The sequence below is a fragment of the Mustela nigripes genome, chromosome 10 (genome assembly GCF_022355385.1).
Source record: "Mustela nigripes isolate SB6536 chromosome 10, MUSNIG.SB6536, whole genome shotgun sequence".
NCBI classification, from domain to species: domain Eukaryota; kingdom Metazoa; phylum Chordata; class Mammalia; order Carnivora; family Mustelidae; genus Mustela; species Mustela nigripes.
Genome location: NC_081566.1, coordinates 4,017,312 through 4,043,167, shown reverse-complemented (window position 1 = coordinate 4,043,167; position 25,856 = coordinate 4,017,312). Strand labels below are relative to the sequence as shown.

At 40.1% G+C, this 25,856-nt stretch overlaps 1 protein-coding gene across 3 annotated transcripts in view; it reads right to left on the bottom strand.

Moving 5' to 3' along the window:
- DNM3 (dynamin 3) overlaps positions 1-25,856 on the bottom strand; it is a 540,277-nt gene that overhangs the window by 60,937 nt on the left and 453,484 nt on the right. Inside the window, exon 17 of one of the 3 annotated variants that reach the window (XM_059412463.1) lies at positions 9,939-11,047. The exons of the other annotated variants lie outside the window; for them this stretch is intronic. Coding sequence (XP_059268446.1) covers positions 10,886-11,047 — 162 coding nt within the window. The 3' untranslated portion in view covers positions 9,939-10,885. Of the gene's footprint in view, positions 1-9,938; positions 11,048-25,856 lie in introns of those variants that run through there. 3 annotated transcript variants of the gene reach the window in all.

The window sequence follows — 25,856 nt, the reverse complement described above, 5'->3', positions numbered from 1 at the left end:
AAACATATGCATTGTGTTTTTAAAAAGCTGTTCCTTTCTCAAGTTTATGAGTTGCTCTTATTTCTTTAAGCATTTTAAACATAGTCCAGGGCACCTGGGTGGCTCAGTCGGTTAAGCGTCTGCCTCTGGCTCAGGTCATGGTCCCAGGGTCCTGGCATGGAGCCCCGCATCGTCTGCTTCTCCGTCTCCCACTACACTCCCCGCCCCCCCACTTGTGCTGTCATCCTCTCTCTCAGATAAATAAATGAAATCTTAAAAAAAATAAACATAGTCCAGATTCTTTTCTACTGTTAATCTGTTGACGCCCTCATGATGGTTTCTCTCTCTCTCTCTCTTTTATTTATTTATTTTTTGAGTACTTTTCAGTACTGGATTGTGGGGGCACCTGGGTGGCTCAGTGGTTTAAAACCTCTGCCTTCGGCTCAAGTCATGATCCTGGGATCCTGGGATCGAGCCCCGCATCGGGCTCTCTGCTCAGCGGGGAGCCTGCTTCCTCCTCTCTCTCTCTGCCTGCCTCTCTGCCTACTTGTGATCTGTCAAATAAATAAATAAAATCTTTAAAAAATAAAAATAAAAAATAAATATTGGATTGTGTATTTATGTCCAGCTGGTTTTTATTTCTATGAATCCTATTAGGTCTGATGTGGGGGTGTGTACCTTCAAAGAATATTTATGTCTCTACAGGCACCCAAAACTGCTTCCCACCTGGACCACTTTAACTTAACGTCCCAGTTTTCATTCTGCTCGACCATGTTAAGGGGTATAAACTTGAACCCCAAATCATACAGATTCTCTAACAATGGATTGATTCTCAAAGAAGACTTTTCTTTCCTTCTACCCAGAGCTTGGGCTGAGATAAATAGCTTTCTTTCATTACTGGCAGATAAATTCATCTCAAAGGTGTGTATCTTTGAGGGTCCTTCTTACTGGCAGAGGGTTTGGTTTCAATTTTCCAACATGTTCTGGCTGACACCTTTTCTCCTATCCCCCACATGACCATGGAAAACCAGAGCTCTTCAGTACAGTGATGGCAAATGCCCCATGGACAGCTGTGGCTTCACCATAGTCTTAACTCCCTACTCTCCTGTTTCCTCTCTATGGTGGCACCACAGTGTTTTCTGTATTTCTTACGAGTTTAAAATAATAAAGATTTGTGAACTCTGATCAGTGCCTAGTCTTTTCTTTTACTTCAGAATATTCTACAGCAAAATGTTTTATAAACCACAGACATGCACATACACATCAACACATGGTGTATAAGGACTGTGTACTGATACTGTTACTAGCTACCCAGAAGAGCTACCCATCCTTGCAAGGCATTTTGTAAACCATGAATAAGTGGAATAGAGGTTGATACTAAAAGCAAATTATACTCAAACCACCATTTTTTTTGGTGGTGGTGGGGATTTTACTTGGGTTCCAGGTACTTTAGATTTCTAGTTTCCTTTGATGCTAGGAACAATCCTGTGTACTATTCAGATGAATATATACTTGGTATAAAGGTAGAGGTATACAGTTTTCAAAATGTTTTACTCCCATAACTCCCTTGGAGCTTCTGACATAGACTTCTTTCCTTTTTCAGAAACTACCAGTCAAAAAGATGTGTGCTTTTTCCAAGGCCATACAATATGAGTTGAAGAGGTAGGACTGAAATTCAGTGTTCAAAGACCTAAATTCAGTGTGATAAGTACAGATCAATCAGAAAAACTGGGGCATTTTCCCATCTCTATGGGGAAGAAAATCCTGTTGCAACAAAAGACACTGTGATTAGGTCAGGGAGCCACACAGAGATCTGTAAGTAAAACAGCGGCTCAATTTTAGTATAGTTTTAACTGCTTGTACATTTTTGAGGGTTCCCCCCTGAGGTAACCCTCAGAAGTGCCGCAGTGATTTAGGGAATCTTTAGTTCAAAGAAGGCCTACAACAGAGACACCTGGCACAGTGGACTGGTGTTGTGAAGGCCTTGCTCATTCCCTGCCTTTCTATTTTCAATTAACATCAAGAAAAAAAAATCAGTGGTTCACTCATTAAAATGATTTTTCCATCTTGAATACAATAACAGTTCTAAGGCACAGTCTCCCTACCTTCACTGGCAAATCCTCACAAACCAATAAACCGGGCCTCCTCATGAATCCTTGCGCGCTCAGTGAGATTTGTAGTGACAGTTTTCGGTTCAAAAGTGCATTCTTGTTGTAACTGGACTACACGGGATCAGCCAGTGGAATGAGGTCCAGTAACACACACACAGCTGTACTCTGAGAAGTAATTTTAGACGTCAAGATAATGTATGTCGAAGCTGTGCGAGACCACAACCCACCAGAGGATCACGATGCCTTTTGGCAAATGCTGTTTATTGTGTTAGTCTCCGGCTGTACAAGGATCTGGAAAGCTGAAGGGTTGGAATTTGTCCCTTAAGCCGTTCATCCTCAGCTGCCAAGAGGTGGGCACATTCTGACCTCTGGAATTAAAGCGGGGCAGAGCTCCATACCCTATCCTACAAAGAATGTGGTCACCATAGCTCCAATAAAGACATCCTGTTTCGGCAACACAGTGTGAAGAAAACTTCACTACCGTGGAAGTGTTTAGATGTTTTCCCTTCGTTTTAGTTGGGTGGCAGTCCATTTTCTTTTAACCTATGTATAAGCTAAATGTGTGTCTTGGTATTCGATTTTTCCCCTATAGCTCTAACTTAAAAACAGCTTAAGTTATTTCCTGAATACACATAAAAACTCCTGAGCTCAGACCTGACATATCAAGTTGCAGCCTGAAGAATTTTTTTTTTGAGCCGATGGTTTATGCGGAAAACGCTGACAGATGTCCAACAGCCTCAGCAAAGCAATCTTTAAGGGAGTTCTGGGCAACGGCCCATGTGGCTGCTTTGAAAGTGCTAAATTCTTGTCGCTAAATAATTTAACTTAAAAAAAATCTTATGATTTATTATATTAAAATTTTAACAGATATTTGGAGAAAGCCATCAATTACTCTGTTGCTAAACTTTGGAACTGGCTGGTTCCTATTTTGCATTTTCTCTGGCACAAGAAATTCTCTATTTACCATTCTAAGGGCTCCGATAAAAGCCAGAGTTCTCGAATTATGACCTGTGGCATGTATTCTGCCAGAGAGAGCCCTGAAATTATGACCTTTCAAGCACAGAGAAAATTTTTTAAAGTGCTGCAGGAGGTCCCTGGAACCAAGAGAATCTAGATGATAAATATTTGCTACATTTGGGGCAGTGACTTTTCTTTGCTGGTCTACTGAAATAGGAGTCAGAGGACTCAAACTACAAACTGCATAGGTCTGATCAGAAACAACTGAATGTCTTGAAGTATCTAAGGGCTAAGGGGGTTCAGGGTTTCCCAGGAGGGTAATATTTTAAAGGCTATCAGTGGATGCCAATGAATTTCAGCCTTCAGAAAGAAGAAGGGAACAGTACCTTCATCTCTGGGAGACCTGGCATTTCAGACAGGCTCCATTTTGGATAATTCTGTTTAGCCGGCCTGCATTTGCCGACATTGTTTCAGTTGGAAACGGAAGCACGACATTTCTTATCCTTGTACCTTGAACTGTTCAGCAGTGTTACGCTATGCTGTTCATGGCTGGCAAGTTCCATGCATAGGCAGATAGATGAGTTCCCCACGGATACAGAAAGATCCTAAGAATTGTGTCTTGTGTAAGAGAGCCAAATCCTTTTTACAAAGTCAGTCTGACAGCAGTAAGAACTGCAATTTGCTTCTTCCCTTTGGGTCTATCCAGCAGCCTCCTGTCTCTGACAGTCTAACAGATGATCTAGATACTTTACTGCACCGCTGTGCTCCTGGCAGGACTGTTTTTACATTATTTTTCTCCAAAGCTAAGCACGGCCTTTCTTCCTTCCTAGCAGCCCACGGTGGTTAGCGATCTTCTGAAAGTGTGAGTGTCGCATGAATGACTAAGTGGCATGGAAAGTGTGGTTTTGCAAAGTGAAAAAACCCAGAGATCTAGATTCATGAGCATATGAGCTCAATAGCCAGAGACCTAGTCCACCTACAAGAAACACACACGCACTAAAGAGATAAAATGGAAGGGTATGAAAGATGTGGCCACCTCACAATGTTATTACCAGAAAGCCCTAAAGAAGAATAGAAATGCCAAGTCAATGGCCACTAAACACAGAGAAGAAAGATGTTCTGTAACAGCTTTTATCTTCTTTGTTTGAAAAATTTGTAGATGAGCTGGAGTGGAAAATAGGAAAATTTCTGCCTGTTAGGTTTATCATTTGCATGATGTGAACAGACAACAGGCCTTTTATCCCCCCGAAATCTACACCAACCTAGCACTTGGTCGGATCATGTACATGCATCACCCAATGTACATGTTTGCTGATTTAGCAGAATTTTTTTTCTGCCTCTCCTCCTCCCTCTTCTGGCCTCAAGACGAAGATCTAGTGCTTTTGTGTTTCCTCCTGCTGACGCCATGGTCATCGCCTCCACGCGTCACTGTATCATTGAAATGACTGAGCATAGCCACTTGATTCAGTATAATAAACCCTAAATGTGAAAACACTCTTTGGCCAAAATGCCCATAGAACACTGAATTCTTCAGAAGTTTAGTGAACATTGTCTTCATGTATTCCATTCTAGTGAAAGACTCAGGAGATGAAGGCGAGGTTTTTTTTTTTTTTTTTAATCTCAATTTAGAAAATGGGTATTTGGTAATGTATTCCTATATCCATTTATATTACCTTCATGTGAAATTCAAAACAGAATATTTTATGATTTTTTTAATTAAAATGATCTAAAGTTAATGACAACTCGATCCAAGGTTGTACCAGAACACAACCAGCAGACTAAGTAAAGAGGAGTCACTTATTCTCAGGCAAACTAGGAAGGGAAAATACGAAGTGTTGAGCTCTTATAAGCTCTCTCTGTACCAGCAACAGATCGCACGTGAGCAGCGGCCATCACTTACTGAGAATTTCTAGTGCCAGGGACAGAACTCGGGGCTTACTGATTTGATTTTCTCTTTTAGTCATCACACTGACCCGTGAGGGGCGTGTGTTCGTTCTCCATGTGCATCTCGGGACACTGAGGCTCAAAGTGTTCAGTACTTTGTCCAGACGGTGCATGAGTCAGCATCCAAAACCACTGCACCCCCAGAAAACAGCCAGTCTCCTTGAAATGGCTAACTGGCCGGTCAAGTATCTGAGCGGGAAAGAGGTCTAGAGAAGCGTGAAAGAAGAAATGAGATGCCTCAGCAAGTCCGAGGGTCAGGACCCCGACACTGGGAGTGGCGGTACTGGAAGGCTATCCAGAAAGGGTTCCATCTGCTGACACCAAACAGTAATATAAATTACATTATTCATTTACTAAAAATGCTACTGGGAACACTGGGCAGGGTTGGCTGGTCCCTCTCTAGAGTTTGAATTTACCATTTACCAGCTCTGAAATTGGGTAAGTTAGTTCCTCTCTCCAAGCCATGATCTCTCAGACCACAAAATGGAAACTCGAACTACAACCCATAAATATCTGTAGTGAGAGCTGAAGGACATTTAAAACACTAGCACAACGTCTGGCACATACTGAGACAGTAAACAAATAATATTTCCCCCTTATCTTCTCTACCTAGATAAGTCTTACTGAAATTTTTGTAAGTGAAACAGATTATTACTCAATTTTTTTGTCCAGCTTTTCAAACTTTTGAGTTCCTTGATTCTGCTATTTTTCTGGTTTGCATTAAGGACTGTGAACAAAATATTCTATACAAGGATGCATGATAAGTTTTGGTAGAATATTGGAACAAATATGGGAATAGAAATCAGAAGATACGAACCTGAGTCCTGGCTCTACTAGGTATTCAGGCAATGATGCTTCCAGGGTAACTGATCAATACTCAGGCTGATTTCACTTCCTTTGTAAGTGATCTCTCCTGGTTTCTTGAAAGACCTTGTTCTCCTCAGTGTCCCTTGGTTTTACTAGGATGTACCTAGGTAAGTATTTATTTATTATTTAATCCTATTTGGGACTTGTTATGTTTCCTGAGTCTAAGAACTGGTGGACTTCAACAATTTCAGGAAATTCTCAGATTGCCCGTCTCCCCTCAGTGTGACCATAATCCTTGGTTCATGGCACACTTTCATCACTGGTCAATGGGCAGACCAATTTTATTTACTTATTTATTTCAATTAGTTATTTTTTATAATGCAATAAACACCAGTGAAGTCATTACCAAAACTGAAAGCTGGGACTTTTTTGAGAGGTCCCATGTGTATCTACTCATACAGTACCTTCCACCAACCAACTCGTCATAGCCCTGCCTGCGCCACCGGAGGTAACAGGAGTGGATGAAACAATCGTGAGAACAATCACCGTTACCTTACTTTCCTCCTGTTATTTTACTGCATCTACCTGTAGCTTCAAAAAGCTGTTCCTATCGGTGAGTTTTAATTTCATAAAATAATATACTGTAGACAACCTATTCCATTTATACTGCTAATTACTCATTTTCCATGGCACACGGAGCCCAGAAGCTCCGTCATCCATCCACACCCGCTCTCCCTCAGCCTCCCCTGCACGTCTTCACACAGACGGTTGTGGCCGGAGTCGTCCAGCATCAGGCACTTCAATACACTCTCATGTTCTGGAATTTCCACACACACAGCTCCCCTGTCTGGGATCCACTCCTCTTTCCCCAGCCTTCTCTCAGATTCTTACTGACAGCCTTCAAAATCCACCTCGGAAGTCACTTCCTCCCTAAAGCATTTTCTGATCCGCATTCCTGCTTGTCAGGAAAAATAACTAGGCAGCCCTCCTCTTCCCTTCGTCATGTACCCCTTACAGCAGTGATCACACCCGGTGAGCTAGATGATTCTCTCATCAGTCTCCTCTCCCCTGCTGGCCTGGGAGCTCTCTGAGAAGAAGAACAGCGCGCCGCGCGGTAAGCACGAGGGCCAGACACACGAAGGTGCCAACTAAATGTGGAATAATAAGTGAATTAGGTGGGCACAGCAATACTTAGAAGTTTGGTGCCTTTGACAAAGAAGACTTATTCTAATGATTCACAGGCTGTGTGTGGGCGCATGCGCGTGTGTGTGCGGGGGGGGGGGGGTTGGATTACCGGCCTTTTAAAATTTGCAAAATTTTCTGACTTCCCATCAATGAAGAAAACTGAGATAAATTTCCATTTGCTTTGCCCTATAGATTTTGAAATGCCTGACTTACTACCAGACCATCCCAAATGCCTTTGGAACCAAATTAACAGAGAAAAAAGCAGTTTAACTGAGAAAGCCTTTAACTCACAGTTGTCTGAGACGGTTTTGTCCACTCACATTATTTTCTCTAGCAAAATCAATTTCTCTTTCTGAAGGAAACTCAAATAAGCAAGACACAGCTGAGAAAATACTTTTTGAGAAACAAACATTTTTAAACGCAATGAAACTAAACCTCTGTGTTCAGATTTTTAAAGAATGCCACTCCAGCAAATATTCTAGGCACATCTGATTTGGACATGAGACACATTAGTCATCAATAGGCAATGGAATAAAAGCTTTCCAAGGATATCAAATGTGAAGTATTCTGAAGGCTTTTGGTATTTGTGTGTTACTGGAATATAATTAAAAGAATGCCAGCATCTTTGGAAAAACAATTTTGTGATATGTTTCCATGTGTCCTTTTGTAAGCTTACACATACATTTATACACACACACACACACACACACACACACACACACACCACATGGGCAACGAAGTTAGAATTCCACGGCTATTTTTCTCAAAATTTAAACCAATAGCCATTAATAGTTTGAAGTAATTCCTATTCTATTTCCAGTTTGAGCTGAGGCCGTCACAAAAACACTGTGAGAAAGGAAACAAACTGCATAGATTCCATCTGGCAAATCAGGGGCCTGTAGATCTGACTGTGGTTCAGCCTCTGGCGCCATCAGTTGGGCTCCAAATCAAAAGCTGTGGAAGGAGGTAATTAGCAGGGACTCTAGACCACTCAGCTGGCAACAGCAGGCTTCTTATAGCCACTGGGAAAGTGGGTGGGAAGGGGTTCAGAAATATTCTCTAAAATAACATTGTTCCTTTTAGAATGGATGATTGCAATTATAGAGCTATTTTCATGGGGGAAACGTTGACCTTAACATTCATCTTGACACATTCGTTAAGGTGTTGGTATTTCATCGGAAAGTTCAACTCCTGGCAAGGACAATGGTTGCAGATTTTTATTCTAGAAGACGAGAATAGAGGACACGACTTTCTAACTAACCCACAAAGGTAAAAGTAGCATGGCCTGGACGCAGTGACCACCAGCGCTTCTTGTGGGAAAGGGTGGATTCCGCATCCCTTATTTCCAGCACAAATTAAAACAAGGAGAGGCATTTTGCCAAGGCAATGAAAATGTAATTATGTAAGTCACGTTCGGAGGAGAGTGTCCTCTGAATCTGGCCTGATCGGGCTGTTGATTTCTTAAACTTAAGTGTTAAATGGAAAGAAACTGGCTACGTTGAAGGCACTTGATCTGGCTACAGATATGATCATTTACAGAAGATGAGAAGACCGTGTTCCAAACTGACCAGCTGAAGGGAAGTTTATATTTTAAAAAAACAATCACTTGGTCAGTGACTCATGGGGAAGGAATTCTTCAGCTTTCTTCAGGGAAACCCCAGTAAATAACATGTATAATAAAATGGAGATGAGCTTGTCTGTTTTGCTGGGCCATTCAGTCCGCATAATAAGCCATTTGGCAAAAAAGGGAACATTCTGAACACGATTCTCTCTGGGAAACCCCCAAACAGCAAGAACTACTGTGGCTTCCTCACAGTTTTACAGAATATTTTGTATCTCAGACTTGCATGTGAAATAAAAACTTGGATGAAATGTGGAAAAAAATCTGCTTTTTGTTATAGAGTTGAGGATTTTTTCAGCCGGTTGCTTCCATGATTCACACTGTACTCCACTCTTCTGAAACTCAAAACCACATATCATAAAAGGCAACACTGGCTCGAGTTCATTCTTCCTGCTTTGTCCCGAGGAGAACCAACTGCTCTAAGTGTGCCCCACATGACACACAAGAGAAGTGAATGAAAAGTTCTCGGCCTGCATCGATTTACTGGAATATGGTGTAAATCATATACTTTAAAAGAGATCTGGAGTCTTTTTTTCTTTTCTAATTTGGGGTTTAACTGACATAATCTATAACAGTTTCAGTTCCTCTCATTTTAATTAGCAAAAGCTTTTGGAATTTTGTTGTTTTTGGTCTCTAAGAACATAGTGGAAAAAAAAAAAGTTGAGCAAAATGAAATGTGCTTCGAAATGATTAAAGAAAGCCTTGTTTGCTGGGGATAGGAATGGTCAGGGTTCTCTATTCCCCCCCCCCCCCCCCCCCCCCCCAGAATGCTTTGTTCAAGCCACACGGTGCCTAATCAGCATGTCTTTAGATTATTTTATGTTAATTAAAATTATGGTTAGTTTTAGAGGTTAATGTATACATGTGCATGTGGCTTCAAAGGCTTTCCAAATTACTGGCTGAGCTCCCTTGCCTTGGGCAGGCCTGATCTGTGATAAAACTGACCACATTAAACCAAGTTTATTGCTATGGAGGTGTTTTTTTTTTTTTTAAACTCAATGGAGAAAATATATTTTGCAGGTTTCTTAAGGAATTTCCCATTTTCAAACACACTCTCTGGATCCCCCAAAAAGGTAAGAAAAAAAGAAGAAATGTGAACGGTAAGGAACAAAGGAAGAGGCTCAGATCCTAAATAAAACAGTTTTACAGATTACCGAGAGACAAGACCCAGAACATGACCGGCAGACCACGACTTCTCTATGCCTGCTTCTGCTGTTGTTGTGTTTTAAACTACAGAAATGGTCCACTGCACTGATTAAGTGGGAAAAGAAACCTACCAAAAAACCAAAACCCAAAACCTGACAAGTGGTTACAACAATTTATTCTCATCTGTCACTTTTGTCATACGGATGGTAATGCCCACTAGTGTTCAATGTCTGTCGTGACTGGGATGGGGAAACGTACATCCCAATGGTCAACATAAACCTTTATGGTCATAGCTGTGGAGCACCGGGAAGTGGGGCAGGAGACCAGTCTGGGGGACAGGGGCGCACAGAAGCTGGGGCCAGCAGTGGGGACAGAACAGTGATTCCCCTGGTGAAGGAGAAACCAACACCCATGATTTATAATGCAGGGGAATGTGTCAGCCTCCATGCTGATCACCTACTAAATTCCCAGAATGATCCTAACCCAAGAGACCGGGAATGGACATGTTTTTCATTCACATCATCAGATGATGATCTATTCCTTAAAACTCTTCTTGGTTCAGGCCCTGGCCGCCATTTTCCCTAGACTCTGGGAGAAGCTCCTGACGGGTTTCCAGCCTCCCGTTAAATTCACTGTCACCTGCTGCTGGGCTGCGCAATCTAAGCCACCACTCTGATCTGTCCTAGCTGCCGCCCGCTCAGGTGTAAGTTCCACCACGTCTGAGCTCAGCAAATCAGGTGTCACCCTCCCGCACCCATGCACCTGGGCCGCGGGCAGCCGGGCGCTCCTTGGGGGCTACTGAACCCTGAACATATCTATCACCACCTTCTGTTAGAAGCTTCTGGGAGACAGTGAGTTCTTCGAAAGCAGAAATCATGGATGACTTAGTAATATTTGCGTTTTCGGCACCTAGCATGGGCCTAATAAAGGCTTGTTGAACCAAAGTGATGTGGGATGAGAGGAATACATGGCATCGCGCTCCCGCAGGGGGGACGAGCAGGAATGACTGTGAAAGCAGGTTGGCTCGCGGTCTGCCTCGGACACTGGGAGGCTGGTCCAGGCAAGCAGAAGAACTCCCTAAAGCTGAACACCAAGTGTTTGTTGCTCGTTTGGGTGCTCTGAGCCCTGAGCACGGTCAAGCCCCAGTATTCTGGTTGAGCAGATGGCCTGCCGAGCCAGGTGATCGCCGGTTTCTGAGCAGATGACTCATGCGGAACACAGGACAAGGGCAAGAGGGGTCGACACAGATGAGGTCTCTCAAGGCGATATGAGCCAATGCAAACGTTCTAGAAGCAGACTGGTGGAAAAACAGATGGAAACAGATAATACAGTTTGGGTCAGCGTTTTCAAAAATGGCATCTTCCCTCTGTCCCGATCGCCCAAGGGTAGCGAACGCAAATTTTCAATACCGTTATAAGTCAGGAAGAACATTTTGTTAAAAGTAGACGCTAAAATAGTCCCAAGGAATGAAACAGTTTCTTACACATCGAAAGGGAACAACTTAACATACCAAAATATTTCACAACCAGAGGTTACCCTCAACTCTCCTTTAAAAGCAATCAAATATTATTTTCTATTTAGAAAAACAAATGTCAGTGAACATCACTATGGTCAAACTTGGCAGGGCACAAAGTATGCAAATCACCAAAGAAGGAAAATGTGAAAATACCTTTTAACAAGTTCATATTATATAGCAGAAGAGTTCCAAAAAGCAATCAGATTTTTAAAAACCCTAAAACTATAAACCTGTACAACTAAATCGTCCACCATTTATACATCTTAGGTTCAGATCTACTTTCGCTCTGGATTTAAAACCAAAATGAAGCGCTGGTTGTACACTTTTGGCTCGTCTGAAAAACGTTTTCAGAGCTTCTTAGCACAAAAGTACAAAGGGATATGGTAATGAGTTCCCTGAACAAACAAATATACAGAAAAAAGCGAGTTGGTTTAAGCCCTCGGGGCACACCCCGTGGCCTGGCGCTGCTTCATCCTGTGCCATGAAGAACCGTATTAGGGCCTCTCTAGCTCTTCCTTCCAGCCTGGGGACCGCCAGCAGTTGTTTTCAACGAGAGAAGAGAACGGTTCCCTACCAGCAAAATGATTTGCTATTGATCACAGCTGACAGGGACTTGAGGTGCGGTGGGGAGGAGCGTGGGGGGTGTGGGAGGTGGTAGTGGTAGGATTGGAAAGCTGAGGTTTTGATAAACCCAGACATGGGGCACGATTCTTAGCGTTACCTCAATCTTCCTCACAGGACAATCAAAAGTCACAGGTATAAACTCTCCCCCAATGGTAATGGAAGGGATATGTTAATAGTTTTTGTACCTTACTTTATGTCTAGTGTTAGTACCTGGAGTAGTAATTCTAAGACTTTGGAGGTTATCAAAATCACCCTTGGAGCTCACTTAAAATGAAGATTCCCAAGGAGACATCCTCAGATGTTTAAATTTACAAGACTTGGGAGTGGATGGGGAATCTGCATTTTTAAAAAGTAACCTGGGTAAAGCAGCTGGTACAGCCCCTCTGGAAACCAGTAAGGAGGTTCCTCAAAAAGTTGAAACTAGAGCTGCCCTACGACCCAGCAATCGCACTACTGGGTATTTACCCTAAAGATACAAATGTAATGATCCGAAGGGGCACGTGCACCCCGATGTTTATAGCAGCAATGTCCACAATAGCCTAACTATGGAAAGAACTTAGATGTCCATCAACAGATGAATGGAGAAAGAAGATGTGATAGATATAAACAATGGAATACTACGCAGCCATCAAAAGAAATGAAATCAAGCCATTTACAACGAGGTGGATGGAACTAGAGGGGATTATGCTGAGCAAAATAAGTCAATCAGAGAAAGACAATCATCATATGATCTCCCTGATATGAGGAAGTTGAGAGGCAGGACAGGGGGCTTGGGGGTAGGGAAGGAAAAAATGAATTAAGATGGGATCGGGAGGGAGACAAACCATAAGAGACTTTTAATATCATAAAACAAACTGAGGCTTGCTGGAGTGGAGGGGGCTAGGGCGAGGGGGGTGGGGTTATGGACATTGGGGAGGGTATGTGCTATGGTGAGTGCTGTGAAGTGTGTAAGCCTGACGATTCACTATTTGCCCTGGGGCAAATAATACATTATATGTTAATAAAAATAAGTAAAAAGCAGCCTGGGAATGTCTGACGCAGGTCAGAGGGCCCACACTGAGAAACCCTAAGCTAGAGACTCCTTCTTGTTCTTTTGCCTGTTCTGCAAGGGTGTGTCCCACTGAACACTGATACTACTAGATGGTGACAGGTATTGTTTAAAAAAGGGCGGGGATATTATTTGGAAAAATAAATTCAAGAACTGCATTCACATTCCCATTCCAGGGCTTTCAAATTAAAAAAAGGCTCACGTGCTGTGTCTCACCAGAAACGAGAGTGTACAATGTATTTCAAACATTTCTGATAATCAAATATTCTTATTTAAATAGGCTGAGCATACCTTGGAAATGCTTCCATATAGAACTTTTATGTAAGAATATCCAAAAGCAGAGAACTACTCAGGAGGGTAAGCCGCAGTACCTGATGGGAGCAGGGCACGGAAGAACGCTCTGGAGCCCAGATGCCGGGTGACAGACAGACCCGGAGGGGAAAGGCCAAACCGTAGCTCAGCAGCAGGTCGCTGAATTGATGCCTGTCAGAGGGTTAGCAGATAGTGAGGTCCTTGTAAACCGCGAGCTTGGACAAGGATGGTATTTGCAGAGTGAGAATGATGCCGGAAATCGGAACAACTCTTGGGTCCAGAACCCTGGCGCTCTAACAAGGCGTAAGAGACCACGCGGTTGTAAAACCAACGGTACTGAAGCTAGCCAACACCTTTTCAGAACTGACCTTGCTCCTGGCACCATTCTATGGACATCACAAGGGTCCGCTCGTTTGTGAGGTAGAGATGAACATCAAGGTCCATTTAACAAACTAAGAGGGAGACTCAGGGTAACTTGCACAAAAAAAGATTAAGATACAAAGAGATCTTTTTCCCACGGTACAAAATAAGCTGACAGACCTGAGAGTGAAGCTCCATCAGCTTTAAGTTACATATATTGGGAAAAAAGCCCAGTCATCAGTTTTATTAGTATATGATTGTGCCTAGCCCTTAAGAATGAGGTGTGTAAGCCATCTGGCCGGGTAAACATTTCAGTGTCCGTTACAGTAATTTCAGATGAACTGATCATGGTGACCAGGTTAACGGCTGGAGGTCTGGTTTGGGGGACTATTTCTCCTACCTCATTGTCACTCCCCTTCCTTCCCCGAGTCTCACCACTCCCCAGTTTCCCTCCTGTGCACGGTCACCGACTTCTCCCCTGAAACTATACACCCACGTTCACAGTTTCTGACTTGTTTCTTCCATCGTTTATAAGCTTTCATTGCATGGTTCCATAAATATTTACTCACTACCTGTGACGTCCCAGGTTCTAGGGATATGATAAGTTAACAAAACCACTGGGGATAGTACGGTTAAGTACAGTTAAGAAGACAGACGATAACCAAATAAGAAACAGCTAAATTAACCATATACAATATTATACAAATTACCAATACACAAAATCCTGTCCTGTCACATCTGTGCCTAATGCTCCCTGGCTAGTATTAAAATTCAAACACTGCCTTCTCCCCATCGGGGAGGCCTTCTTATTTATTAGGCAGTTGTAATACAGCGTCTTTGTTAAAGATCTGTTCCAGGACCACAAGAACGATGCTGCTTTATATAATCCAAGCTGAAACTTAAGACAGCCACCCCTCCCTGGTGTGTACTCATATTCTATAAATCTATATAATACTATAAGTTACATACTTTCATCCTTTTATTGTTCATCATAATTATAACCCTCTCAGCTCCTCTAACCCTCTAAACGGGCCAAGCAAATGACACGAGTTGCTTTCTCTCTGGGTCTAGGTGTACTGGCCATCTTTAAAAAAAAAAACTGATTCAGAGACAATAAATTTCACATTTTGGTCAAGAGAGTGTCCTCTTTGACAATCGGTGAGTTGAATTGTTAGACCACATGAAACGGGCCAAATGATAATGTTTAGGTTGGATCATTAAAAAGGCTTTTCTGATAAAGGCTCAGATTTTCACTGTACCTAACTGAGTCTATTTTTATATCTTGTTATAATGCTTAAATATAGAAATATTTTAACTTTTCTGTTTTCATGGAATTCTAATTTTGAAATTGGCTCTTAATGGAAGCATGTAAAAGTTACCCAAATTTACAAAAATTGGGTTTTACTCATTTAATGAAAGACATATGTTCACAAAAAGTGTTAGGAAAGGCAATTCTTTGTAATACCCACAATCCTCGACCCTGAACCTCCTGACCAAGTATGCAAGTCCAAGTAGGCAAATCTCTTTGGTTATTGTCAGACTTTCTTGGGCGAACCAGCACATCAAAGGACAGGGAGTATTTTTCAAATGAAGCAGATACTGGGGAGGCAGAGAGGAAGTGTGGACGGCACACACTCACAGTCTGCAGTCCGAGCACATTCCAGGACTTCCACCAATCCTAAGGAAACTGGGCTCAGTTAATGAAGGTCAGAGGTGTAAATCTCCATAGGTTAGATTTTTAGTGTAGGGGAACTTTGCATGCTTCTTTCAAGCTACGTCAGGGTCTATCAACCTTGATACTATCGGCACGTTTGACTGGATAATTCTTTCTTCTGTTGGCTTCTACCCACTAGATGCCAGTAGTACCTCCCCAGTCTGACAATCAAAAATATTTCCAGATATTGCCAAATGTCCCCCAGGGAGCAAAATCATCCCTTGCTGAGAACCAATGAGTTAAGTGGAAATAAGACTTTTTCCTGGTTTCTTATGTGAGGGAATAATTGCAATGATAGAAAGATTTCAGCAGGTGAAGCCTTTTTTTTTTTTTAAGTTATATTTTTGCTCTTTACATCATATTCTTATTTTTTTTTATTGTTGTTTTGCCTTATTTCTTGGTGTCACCAATTCTCTTCGAAGCCATGTGACAAAACAAAAAATTGCAGGACTAATGACCAATTACTAAAATGACTAAAATGAAAATGCCCCAATTAGAACTTTCTTCGCTTAAATTTGGTCAGAAATAGCAATTTATGCTTCAAAATGTATGTTATAATTATGTAAAGTTGGTTTTTAATACCCCATTTTGTTATGCAATTAGATAGCCCTAAATAACATTAGTCTTTGAATTTAGGGCTGATTGAGTTAGTTGGTCTGCAAACAAATATATTTCCTAAAGCTTTATTTATGTACTATTCTGTTTTCTTCTTAGAATTTTGTATACTAGATTTTGCTTACCCCAATAATTAAGAGAAATCCATTCCTAACTTTGTACTAAAATAAAAGACATCAGATTGGGACAAACAAAATAAAATGCTTTAGAAAGGAACAGAGTCATAAATTAAAATATGCTAGTCCCTCTTCGCAGTTTCTTAAAAAACAAACAAAAAAAGGAGTCCTAAATAAGTGACTTATTTTAGGCTTCACTCTGGAATACCAGTCTCTGGGCTCCATTCACTCAGACTAATTTTTAATGTACAAGCGTACGGCTTGTAAGTAACAATTGTCATTTGCCAACTGATCTCAGGCATACATTCAGATGGCCTTCTCGCTGCCTATGGAGTGCTCCATGCCCACTTGTCCAGCCTCCTTAAATGTTACTGTTCCCCCCCCCCCCAAAAACAACACACTTTTTTTTGTATAGAGTTTCCTTACCTTATTGAATTTCTAAGTTTATGAAAATAATATAGGAGTACATTAACAAATCAGTTAGTACATGGGTGTCTAAAAAAGTTAGAAATACCCCTAGCTTTTCTTCAAACCCTTCTCCTACACCTTTCTCTCCGCTCATAGAAACACACGCAGAAACACGGGGATGTGCACACTCGAGAACGCACTTCCACGAATCTTCTTTCCATGTCTCCTTAGGTGGTTTCTCCTCTTCTACTGTGTTTCTAAAGGAGAGAGGATTCTGTCCTCAGCTCTCTTCTCTTTGGTTTCTACACTTTATCCCTAGCTGCAAAATTTTTAATATCTCACAATGTCCAATCTCTGCCTGAAGCCCTCTCCTCTCCACTCTGATTTGCACATTTAACTGTCTAGAAGGCATCTCTACTTGGATGCTGAGAGTCATTCAAATATCAGGTTTTCTTCCAAGGACTTGATAATATGGTACCTCCCTGCCCATTTGAGTTAGTGTGGCCACATAGTTCACTTTGGATAATAAAAAGGGTATGGAAATGACACATCACATTCAGACAGAAGCATTAATGGCCAGTCTGTGACTCTCTGCTCATTCTTTTCCTGTGCCGTGGGGATCAGCAATAATCTGATCAGTCTGAGTCTTGAGAATAACAAGAGGTAGAGACCCCAACAACTTGAGGTGGGCGTACAGCATGATCGAGAAATAAATGTCACAGGAGGAAGCCACAAGATTCAGAGAGCTGTTTATTGCAGGAGCTGAACTCAGCCTATCCTGACTCAACACTGATGTGTTTGACGCATCCCAAATTTAGCAGGGTCAAAACAATACGACCCATCCCATTTTTTCCTTTCCCCATACTACTCATCTTTCTAAATGGCACTAACAAGTACCTGCTTTCTAAGACTTAAAGATCTCATCCTCTCACTTTCCATGTCTAACCCATCAGTAAATCTTAAAAGATTGGCTTTACCACCAAAGTATATCCCAAATCCAACCACTTCTCAGTATCTCCACGGCTGTGACCCTAACCCAAGCCATCATCTCTCCTCAGAACTACCCCGGCAGGCTCTTGACCTTCCCTACAAATCCACTCCAGTGTGTTGTTTTTATTAGTGTCCATTCTTATTGGTTTATAAGAACTCTTTAAACTTTAGCAAATAAAGTATTAACTCTGCCTGTCCTAAATGTTGTAAATGTCATTTCAATTTTAGCTTTCCTTTTTTACATAAACCTGGCTTGATCTTTCAAGTTACTGGTTTTAATAGTCACTAGCCTTAATCTGTTTAGTCTTTTTTTTTTTTTTTTAATTTATTGAGCAGAGAGAGACACAGTGAGAGAGGGAATACAAGCAGGGGGAGTGGGAGAGGGAGAAGCAGGCTTCCCACCGAGTAGGGAGCCCAAAGCAGGGCTTGATCCCAAGACCTTAGGATCATGACCTGAGCAGAAGTCAGACACTTAATGACTGGGCCACCCAGGCGCCCCAATCTGTTTAGTGCTTGCTCAAACAGGAGTGTCTGGTAGAGTACCTAGCCAACACACAGCTAATACTGTTTAATAGCCATCATGACTCTGAAACCAAAAGGAGGTTTTTGGGTTTTTTTCCCCTCCCGAAGAGGAGCATTTCTTAGTAGATACTGTAATTATGACCTCAAGACTTCAACTGTTATCCTGCTTTTTCAACGTTCAGATTATACATTTTGTTGCATACATGAATGAATTCAAGGCAAATGAATCAACTTTTGGATTTAAATTTTGCAGAATTCATTTGCTTCATATTATATGTTATCATCTTTAAACCTCAATTAGATTCTTAAAATAGAAGATACAGGGCCAGAAATTAAGTCATGAAATGGCTCCCTGAATAATCCTCAGATTAAAAATATATATATATTTTGTATATATTTATATATATTTTACATATATATTTATATACATACATAAATATGTGTGTGTGTGTGTGTGTGTGTGTATTTGTACATTTGCACAGCATCATCATAGTGGGCAATGGTGCTGACAGGTACAGATATGGAATTTAAGGAAGAAAGATTGGTCCAGGAATACGGGGAGACTGGGCACCATGGAATTTGAGCGAGTGAAACAAAGGCACTATTGAGAGCCCCAGGCAATGAGGGAATGTAAGCGTCAGTCTCATAACACGATCCTTCAACAATATGCAATTCAGTGGAAAAAAATAACATATTTGTACATCCACAGTAAAGGGAAATAAAGTAAAAAACCCCTACATATTCATTACAAATGGAATAATAGTAACAGGATTACACAATTATACCACATTTGTAGAGTCTTAGATCTTAATTTCCACTATTTATATTATTATCTTTAACTTTCTTATAAAGTTTAATCTATTTATGTTCTATATTTTTCCTTCTGAATATTATTTTTGGCATTTTATATTTCTTTCTTCTCACTATCTTCCACTTAAATATCTTTGTCTTTTTCATTAAGAAATTTTATTACTGAAATATAGTTGACATACAGTGTTACAACGAAGGTGTATTTAAAACCTGTTTTTGAAAACTGCACAAAAGACAGTTATCAAGGAATGTGAGAAAATGATACAGGAACAAAATTTAAAATTGCCCATACTATTAATATTTGGTGTGTATCTTTTCAGGATTTCTATGTGCAAATATATAAATATAGATATAATCCTGTATAAAACTTTTAAAGCAAAAATGGGATTATATTATCCATGACAGGTTTTTTCCCCCCAGCTAATTTATCATGAAAATCCCATTGCAGTCAATATATACTTAACATGTTTTTTTAATTTGCTTCAAAGCATTTCATTGATGTACCTACCATACTCTATTAAACCAATTATCCATGATAGATATTGATGCTGCTTTTAAACACTGATAACTGTGAATAATGTTTTAAAGTCATTTTTGAACAAATACCTTTGCACAATTATTGAATTATTCGATCAAAGTAGATGTTTAAGGGTAGAACTGCCTGGCCAATAGGTTGGCATATAACCAAAGCATTCGATACGTAACACCAACTGGCTGCCTTCCAGGGGGGGCAGCATCTACACTGTGCAGCATCTTGTATACAAGGACAGCTGCCTCACGGCTATACATCATGACCATATTCTTTTCACACCTCTCCTACTTTGAAAGGTCAAAAACAATGCTGGCTATTCTAATTCACAATTCTTGTTTGCTCATGAAACTAGACTTTAGAGCAACCCTTTCCCCTACCCCCCTCCCCGTATGGTATTAAATGAATGTCTACAGATTTGGTCAGCTTTCTTTTTTTTCTAATAGGTTTTTGTTCTGTTTTAAACAAATTAAATAGAAACATTTCTATTTTGAGGATATTTAATCCCTTGAATGTCATACATGCTCCAATATTTTACTAATTTGTCATTTGCTTTTTAACTGTTTATTGTCTTCTGTACCATACAGAAGCTTTAAATTTGTATGTAACTTAAGCTCTCATATTTTTCTTTCATTATTTTCCAACTCATTAATCTTTATTAATTTTTCTTTAGTTTTTTTTGGTTGTTGTTGCTCACTTTCCAACCTTTTAAATTTATTTACTTCCATTAAAAATGATTTAAAAATAATTAGTTTTTCTCTGTGTATAGCATTGGCTCTATCTTACAATGTTTCCTGCTTAGTGTTTTCTTTTTTTTTCTTTTAAAGATTTTATTTATTTTATTTGAGAGACAGAGAGAGAAAGAGATTGAGAGAAGGAGTGGGGGGAGGGCAAGAGGGAGAAGCAGATTCTCTACAGAGCAGGGAGCGCAATGGAGGGCCCCATTTAAGGACCCTCGGATCATGACCTGAGCTGAAGACAAACACTTAACTGACTGAGCCTCCCAGGCACCCCGTTCGGTATTTTCATTGTTATTATGGCCCAAATACTTTGTTAAGTATTGATTTCTATTTGGATCCATTTTGGAGTATATTTTCTTTTTCAGAATAGATCAGCTTTTATACTTAAAGTTTGCTGTGTATGTCTAGTTTTCTACAGCTTTTGTAGCTTATCAGATATCCAGTATTTATATATTTAAAAAACAAACACCCACAGATCTTTTGAATTGACCTTATTTTTTACAATAATCAAATGCTTTTTCATTTTAGTTTTTGTCCAGTTGATCTGCCAAAGGTAGGGAGAAAAATTTTAAACTCTTACAACTCTAATGATTCTGGTATTTCACTCTATAGTATGATAATCACATAAAGATAAATTAATAAAAAATTAATTTATACTTTTTGGTAAAAATGCTTCTGTAGGCTTTTAAATTTCAAACCCAAACTTATCACATTAGAATTTCTAAAATCATACTTGACCATAACATGTTTTCAAACGAGAGGTATAAAAATTTTCCTTTTGGGGCACCTGGGTGGCTCAATCGATTAAGCATCTGCCTTTGGCGCAGGTCATGATTGCGGGATCTTGGGATTGAGCCCCACATCAGGCTGGGCTGGGCTCTCTGCTCAGTGGGGAACCTGCTTTTCCCTCTCCCACTTCCAGGCTTGTGCTTGCTTTCTTTATATCAAATAAGTAAATAAGCAAAATCTTTAAAAAAATTTCCATCCAAACCAATTCCATTCAAAAATATCAGCATACAAAAAGATGTTTAAAATACTGTGAGAGAAACTATTGAGAAGGGCAGAGTTGGCAGAGTCAGAGGACCCGAAACTCACTTTGCTCCACAGATACAACTAGATACACTCACATCAGTGTAATTAAGCCGGAAAATGATCTGAAGACTGGCAGAATGCGCTCCACAACTAAAGGTAGAGAGGAAGCCACGTCAAAGATCATAGAAAGGGAGGAACGTAGTGGGGACACGTAGTAATTAAAGTGGCCAAAAGGAGCGAGACAGAGAGAGTTCTAAAAGAAGCAGGAGAAAGAAGGGACTCTCCATAAGGCCATCAGCAGACTTTTCAAAGTGCTGAAAGGAAAGATCTGCAGCCAAGAATACTCTGTCCAACAAATCTATTATTCAGAATAGAAGGAGAGAGAAAGAATTTCCAGACAAACAAGAGCTAAAGGAGCTCATGACCACTAAGCCAGCCCATAAGAACTGTTTGACGAGGACTCGGAGTGGAAAGGAAAGACCATAAGAATAAAAAAACATCGGAAGCGGAAAAGCAGTGAAAATGAGCAGATCTGTAAGAATCAATCAAGGGACTCACAATAAAAGGATGTAAAGTATGACATCATGTACCAAAAATGTGGCAGGGAGAGGAGTAAAGAATAAGCTCAAACTTACGTGACCATCAACTTAGCAGAGGCTGCTATAGGCAGATGTTATCTACAAACCTATTGGTAACCACAACTCAAACCAGGAATAGATGTGCAAAAAAAAAGAGAAAAAAGAATCCAAGTATAGCTTTAAAGAAAGTAAGCAAACGGTGAAAGAGAACAGGAAAGGATCAGACAACTAAAAAACGACCTCAAAACAAGTTACAAAATAGCAATAAATGCATACTTGCCAATAACTACTTAGAATTAACACACACACATATAAACACTCCAATGAAAACACGGGATGACAGGCTGGATTTAAAAAATAGATTTTTGGCGCCTCTGTGGCTCAGTGGGTTAAGCCGCTGCCTTTGGCTTGGGTCATGATCCCGCGGTCCTGGGATCGAGTCCCGCATCGGGCTCTCTACTCAGTGGGGGCCCTGCTTCCCTCTCCCTCTCTCTGCCTGCCTCTCTGTCTACTTGTGATCTCTGTCTGTCAAATAAACAAATAAAAAATCTAAAAAAAAAAAAAAAAAGGTTTTTGCCTGCAAGAAACTCATTTAAGTCCTGAAGACACATGTAGACTCCAAGTGTGGAAATGGAGAAACACTTATCGTGCAAATGAATGTCAGAAGGAAACTGGGAGAGCAATGCTTCCATCAAACAAAACAGACTTCAAAACAAAGACTGTAACAAGAGGCAAGGACAGTATATAATAACAAAAGGGACAATCCAACAAGAAGTTATAACAACTCTAAATATTTATGCACCCAACATGGGAGTACCCAAATACATAAAAATACATAACAGGCATAAAGGTACTAACTCATAAGTGATACAATAACTGTAGGGGACTCTGACACCCCACTTATGTCATCCAAATAGAGTACCAACAAGGAAACAGTTTGTTTTTTTTTTAAATAAAGATTTTATTTATTTATTTGACAGAGATCACAAGTAGGCAGAGAGGCAGGCAGAGAGAGAGAGGAGGAAGCAGGTTCCCCACCGAGCAGAGAGCCTGATGCAGGGCTTGATCCCAGGACCCAGAGACCATGACCTGAGCCGAAAGCAGAGGCTTTAACCCACTGAGCCACCCAGGCATCCCAGAAACAGAGATTTGGAATGACACCCTAGATCAGATGGATTTAACAGATACATTCACAACATTCAATCCAAAAAGAGCAGAATACACAATCTTTTGAAGTCAACACAGAACTTCTCCAGAACAGATCACATATAAGGCTACCAAAAAAACAACAAATTCAAAAAGACTGAAGTAATACTATACATCTTTTCTGACCACAGGGCTATGAAACTAGAAATCAACCACAAAAAAAAGGTCTGGAGAAAGCACAAATAACGTGGAGGTTAAACATGCTACTAAATAATGAATGGGTCAACCAAGCAACCAAAGAAGAAATAGAAAATTACATGGAGGGCTGCCTGCCTCGCTCAGTCCACGGAGCATCTGACTTTGCACCTTAGAGTCGAAAGTTTGAGCCCAGGTTTGGTGTAGAGAGTACTTAAAAAGACTTTGTTTTTTAAATTACCTCAAGGAAAATGAAAATGAAAACACCATGGTACAAAATCTCTGGGATGCAGCAAAAACAGTTTTAAGAGGAAGTTGATAGCAATACAGGCTTACCTTAAAGCAGCAAGAGAAGTCTCACATACACTACCTAAACGTACACTTAAGGAGCTAGAAAAAGAACAAGCATAACCCCAAACCAGCAGAAGGAAGGAAATAATAAAGATTAGAGCAGAAATAAATGATATTGAAACTAAGAAAATGATAGAACAAACCAATGAAACCAGGAGCTGGTTCTTTGAAAAGATCAGTAAAATTGATAAACCTTGAGCCAGACTCATCAAAATAAGAGAGTTTCATTTCACAAAAGAAAGAGGGAACATAACCAAATACCACAGAAATACAAAGGATTGTAAGAGAGGATCACGAAAAATTGTATGCCAACAAATTGGTCAACCTAGAAGAAATGAATAAATTCCTAGAAACATATAAACTGTCAAAACTGAAGCAGGAAGAAACAGAAAATTTGAACAGACCAATTACCAACAATCAGTAAATAAAAAGCTGCCAATGAACAAAAATGCAGGACCAGAAAGTTTCACAGGTAAATTATGCCAAACATTTAAAGAAGAGTTAATACCTATTTCTTCTCAAACTTTTTCAAAAAATAGAAGAGGAAGGAAAACTTCCAAATTCACTTTATGAGGCCAGCATTACCCTGATACCAAAACCAGATAAACACACTACACTAAAAAGACAACTACAGGCCAACATCCCTGATGAATACAGACGAAAAAATCCTCAACAAAATATTGGCAAACCGAATCCAACAATACAATTGTTGTATACAATCATTCACCAGGCTCAAGTGGGATTTATTCCTGGGATGCAAGGGTGGTTCAATATTTATAAATCAATCAATATATTACATCAATAAGAAAAGAGAAAATATGATCATTTCAATAGACACAGAAAAAGTATTTGACAAAGTATAACATCCATTCATGATAAAAACCCTCAACAAAGTAGGTTTAGAAGGAATATATCTCAACACAATAAAGGCCATATATGAAAAGCACACAGCTAACATCATACGTAATGAAGAAAAACAGTTTTTCCCCAAATGTCAGGAACAATACAAGAAAGTTCACTCTCACCAGTTTTACTCAACATAGTATTAGAACTCTTGGCCATAGCAATCAGACAACAAAAATTAAAAAACATCCAAATTGAAACTATGGAAAGAACCTAGATGTCCATCAACAGATGAATGGATAAAGAAGATGTGAAATATATATACAATGGAATACTACACAGACATCAAAAAAAAGAAATCTTGCCATTTGCGAGGACGTGGATGGAGCTAGAGGGTATTATGCTTAGCGAAATTAAGTCAATCGGAGAAAGACAATTATATGATCTCCCTAATATGAGGAATTGGAGAGGCAATATGGGGAGTTTGGAGGGTAGCAAAGGAATAAATGATACAAGATGGGATCGGGAGGGAGACAAATCTTAAGAGACTCTTAATCTCACAAAACAAACTAAGGGTTGCTGGGGGGAGGGGGGCGGGGAGAGGGTGGCTGGGTTATGGACACTGGGGAGGGTATGTGCTCTGGTGAGTGCTGTGAAGTGTGTAAGCCTGGAGATTCACAGACCTGTACCCCTGGGGCTAATAATCCATTATATGTTAATAAAAAATAAACAATTAAAAACAAACAAACAAACAAACAAACATCCAAATTGGTGGGGAAGAAATAAAACTTCCACTGTTTGCAGATGATATGATAGTATCGTAAGTATGAGAAAACCTTAGAGATTCTACCAAAAAACTACTAGAATGTATAAATGAATTCAGTATGGTTGCAGTATACAAAATCAACGTATAGATCTCTTTTCTATTTCTATACACTAATAGTGAAGTGGTGGAAGGGAAATTTTTAAAAAGCCCGTTTACAACTGCACCTAAAATAATAAAATACCTAGAAATATATTTCATCAAAAGGTGAAAGACCTATACTCTGAAAACTATAGACATTGATAAAAGAAATTGAAGATGACACAAAGTAATGGAAAGATAGTCCAGGCTCATTGCCTGGATGAACAAATACTGTTGAAATGTCTATACTGCCCAAAGCAATCTACACATTTAATGTAATCCCTATCAAAATAACTTTTTTTTTTTTTTTCACAGAACTAGACCAGACAATACTAAAATCTCTGTGGAACCACAAAAGACCTGCAATAGCCAAAGCAATCTGGAAAAAGAAATACAGAACCGGTATCGTAATTTCAGACTTCAAATTACATTGCAAAGCCACAGTAATCTAAACAGACACAAAAACAGACACATAGACCAACAGAGAAGAATGGAAAGCCTAGAAATAAACCCCCAATTATATGGTCCATTAATCTTCGATAAAGGAGGCAAGAATATGCAAGGGGCAAAAGAGAGTCTGTTCAACAAATGGTGTTGGGAAACCTGGACAGCTATAAGCAGAAGAATGAAACTGAACCACTTTCTTACACCACACACAAAATAAACTCAAAATGGATGAAAGACTTAAATGTGAGACCTGAAACCATGAAAGTCCTAGAAGAGAGGACAGGCACTAATTTTCTGGCATTGGTC